Source organism: Haplochromis burtoni, unplaced genomic scaffold, assembly GCF_018398535.1.
Source record: "Haplochromis burtoni strain Fernald_Lab_line unplaced genomic scaffold, NCSU_Asbu1 Contig_1454, whole genome shotgun sequence".
NCBI lineage: Eukaryota > Metazoa > Chordata > Actinopteri > Cichliformes > Cichlidae > Haplochromis > Haplochromis burtoni.
In genome coordinates, this window is record NW_024583815.1 from 34,752 (window position 1) to 38,491 (window position 3,740).

The window sequence follows — 3,740 nt, forward strand, 5'->3', positions numbered from 1 at the left end:
GGTGTTCGTTATGGCCAAACTGTGATTAGCACAGAAGTCCAATAACAAAGCACCGCTCGGGTTCAGATCAGGGAGGCCATTCCTCCCAATCACGCCCCTCCAAGTCTCGCTGTCGTTACCCACGTGAGATAGCTGAACTGAGACACACAGCTGCAGAGGTCACTATTAATGCTGTAAAAGAAGCCTTTGCAAGACATGGAGTTGCCGAGACTGTGGTATCGGATAATGGGCCGCAATTTTCATCAGAACAGTTCAAGCACTTTGCCAAAGAGTACCAGTTCATACATGAAACGAGCAGCCCTAGGTACCCCCAAGCCAACGGGGAGGCAGAACGCGCTGTTCGTACCATTAAAGACTTGTGGAAAAAGGACTGTGACTACACCAGAGCACTGCTAGCGTACAGGGCCACCCCACTGGAACATGGGCTCTCGCCGGCGCAGTTGCTTATGGGGAGACACCTGCGGACCACGCTGCCACAAGCTGTGGCAAAGCTGGTGCCAAAGTGGCCTGCCCTACAGGCTTTTCGCAAAAAAGATGAGGAGGGGAGGCGTGAGCAGGCAAAACACTACAACCGCAGACATAGAGTCAGACCGCTTCCGGAACTATCGTCAGGACAGAAAGTGTGGATTACCACTGAAGGAACTACTGGAGCAGTAGTTGGACCTGTCAGTGCTCCCAGATCCTATGTGGTAGAGACAGACAGGGGTTTTCTGAGGAGAAATAGGAGCCACCTCAGACCAACAGGGACTATTACCAGATCTGGTCGAGTGGTGAGACCTCCTGAAAGACTGGATGTGTAATTCTCTGAAGTTATCCGTTCATGCCCTATTCAAAGATGGGTTAAGCTGTTAGAGATGTTTACAATAATGTGTTTCGTTTAAATGTAAATGAACAAATGAGGGATGTGTATAATTTTCACGTTTCATGAAGCTCCCCATTTCTGTTCTAGTGAGCTGTTTGAGTTGTTATGAAGTATGTCCTTAGCTAAAAGGAGGAGGTGTAGCGGTAGACTACTGTTCCCATAAGGCTGTGTGTGGGGGGAGCTTCTGGGTTACGAGTAAAGTTGGAAAACATCACCCGAACACGCTGCGTCCAGTGTCATCATTTATACGACTGTCATATGCAAAACTGGGGTGGCAGTTTTGGTGGCAAGGGATCGTTTTAGGGTGGCACTTGCCACCCCATGCCACCCTTCTAAATCCGTCCTTGCTTCACTTACTGAAAAACCTTTTAGAAACTGTAGAATTCTCCAGCATGTTTTGAAACACCATCCAGTCATGTATTTTAGCCAAAGTTATAATTACCAGATTTTGATGCACACTTTCTTCAACACTAAAGTAATCCAGTGACAGTTTTCTGTATTTCCACTGCTTTGCAGCAAACAATATCTGTTTAATTAATAATTCGGTAAACTTTATTTTTCACGTTGTAAACAAATATGATTCAAAAGAGCATTTTCTGTCTCTGCCACATCGTTGTTTAGTTTAGTAACCTCAAGTGCCCATCAAAGTGACCAACAGAAACCCTGGCCTCCACTGGGTTCCGCCTCCATACTGTCAAAAGTCAAATGTGATTCGCGCAAGCAAAACTGTTTTGGGAGCAAAAGTGACCTTCGCAAGCAGAAGCTTGCGGGCAAATTGGCTTCTTTGTGCGAGTGCCTGCTGAGTCTACGTGCGGGGAGTTGTTGGATTCAAGGGAAGAATTTAATTGCAGCGCTGAAATAAAAATATTTACTCCAATTATATTTTCTTTTTTCACGCAGGAATTTTGATATAAAGATCATGTCATAAACATTCAGAAAAGATGAAAAGAGGAAAAAGGTATCAGTGGCATCCACATGTAAAACCGTTACTGTTTTGGTGTTATCTAATTGTTGTCCCTAATGTTAATTAACACCAAAGCAGCTAAAAGTGATTAACAACCCCTCTGATTAAAAAGTGTTCCCTTTTTTGAGCAGTATATAATTTATCTAACACAATAATTTCAATTTGTAAAAATGTTGGCTTTACATAAATCAGCATTGCTACATGAAGCAATAGGACAAATTGTGAGTTATCCTCTATTTTTCAGTATCACTCATCTTGCTAAACTATTTGAAATACAAACCTTTAACTTAACTCAGCTAGGCAATTAAAGAGAATATGTATACAATAAACTCACCTTGAGCATGATATGACATCGAATGGTATCTGTTTCCTGGGTTTCAATGTCCCTTGGCACAGTATTTGTACCTATTAAATTCTTGTTTGGTGTAAAAATAGCATAGATTACATCTCCACTTTTAATGTGTCTGTCTTGTAAAGACCCTGTAGGTAAAATTTAAAAAGTTGCCATTTTACCTGTTTAGTTTTCTACTTTTTCAAGCAACAATTTCTCCCGCAAGTTTTTATTCTTATTTAAATATGACAATAATGTATGCTATTAAAACAAGAAATCTTGCTTTAACAATATGTGTAACAACATAAACCATCTTTTGATGGGATCACACCAATGAAAATATGTGTCAGCATGCAGAGAAATTAACAAATTTGTTGCCACCCACTATATTCTTATTCAAACCTTATTTTGATGTTGCAGTGTTGAAAACGATAAAAACGCAATGAATTATAATTTTAAAACAACCCTAAAAGCTTGTTAACATCATCTCAGGGATGTATACTAGGAAAAAAAGTGACTATCAATCTCACAAAAGTCTCATTGACTCCTTGGACTAACAGGCGATATGAATTCTCTTGAAGGAAAATACAGGAAGGAAGTGAAGTCAGTGTGGGCTAAAAATGGATAAATACACATACAGGCCTTAGTTAAAAGTCATAACACTGGGTTGCCTCGACATGCACTCGTATATTGTATGGGATTTCTTGAATTTTGTGTTCATTCTTGTGAACTCACAAAAAGGATGGGGAACACTGCACAAATGTAGTTTTAGTTCCTGCCTCTAGGTTGTTGTCTTATATGTAAGATTTGTCAGATATCTACAATTTTGCCTTTAGTGCTCCCTTTTGGATTTGTGAGCACTGCTAACTGAACATTGTGTATTATTTTAAGCATTTAGTAAAGATTTTGATTTCAGACTTAGTCCTCTTTTCTAAACTGTCCTATTGTATTCTTTATGTTATACTGCTCTATTATAGTACTGTGTATTTTGAATATATGTTTGCTGAAAATTGAAAGAATACCTTCTCATATCCTATTCTAATACTTAACACTGAATGAACTTACATGTGTTAAAGAAAGGATCATCTGTCAAAGGCATTCCATCCACTGTGTAGAGACAGACACCTATGGAGCGATCAACACGTTCAAGGTGACAAATCCTCAACATTAGATCTTCAATTGTGTTTTGTGCTGGATCCATATCTGCAAATTTAATATGCCAACATTACAAGTTTGATATTGATGTGACTATTAATGAAAGATCAGATTTTCCCTAATCAAAACTAAGCATCATATTAATTGTAACACACAGAGTTGTACAATTGGTAAGTATATTTAGAGTCATTAACAGCCCTAGTTTTAATCACACATGTAAAAACCTACCACACAGTCACGCTCTGGGGTTTGTGCTTATGTCAAAATGCAGCATAGCTGCACTATGAAACATTCAATTCTGTTGCTACGTCTTGTTGCATGCTCAATCATCCAGGAAAGTAAATCTCCAAAAGTTTATTCTGTTCATCTGGACGTAGCGTTTTGTGGGAGAAACGTTTCGTCACTCATCCAAGTGACTTCTTCAGTCT

The 3,740-nt window shown here is 39.5% G+C and overlaps 1 protein-coding gene across 1 annotated transcript in view; it reads right to left on the bottom strand.

Annotated features, from left to right (window-relative positions):
• Positions 1–854: 854 nt before the first annotated feature.
• LOC121813310 overlaps positions 855–3,740 on the bottom strand; it is a 6,986-nt gene continuing 4,100 nt past the window's right edge. Inside the window, exons 4-5 of the mRNA XM_042217006.1 lie at positions 3,223–3,360; positions 855–2,306 (exon numbers count right to left, since the gene is read on the bottom strand). Coding sequence (XP_042072940.1) covers positions 2,131–2,306; positions 3,223–3,360 — 314 coding nt within the window. The 3' untranslated portion in view covers positions 855–2,130. The remainder of the gene's footprint in view (positions 2,307–3,222; positions 3,361–3,740) is intronic.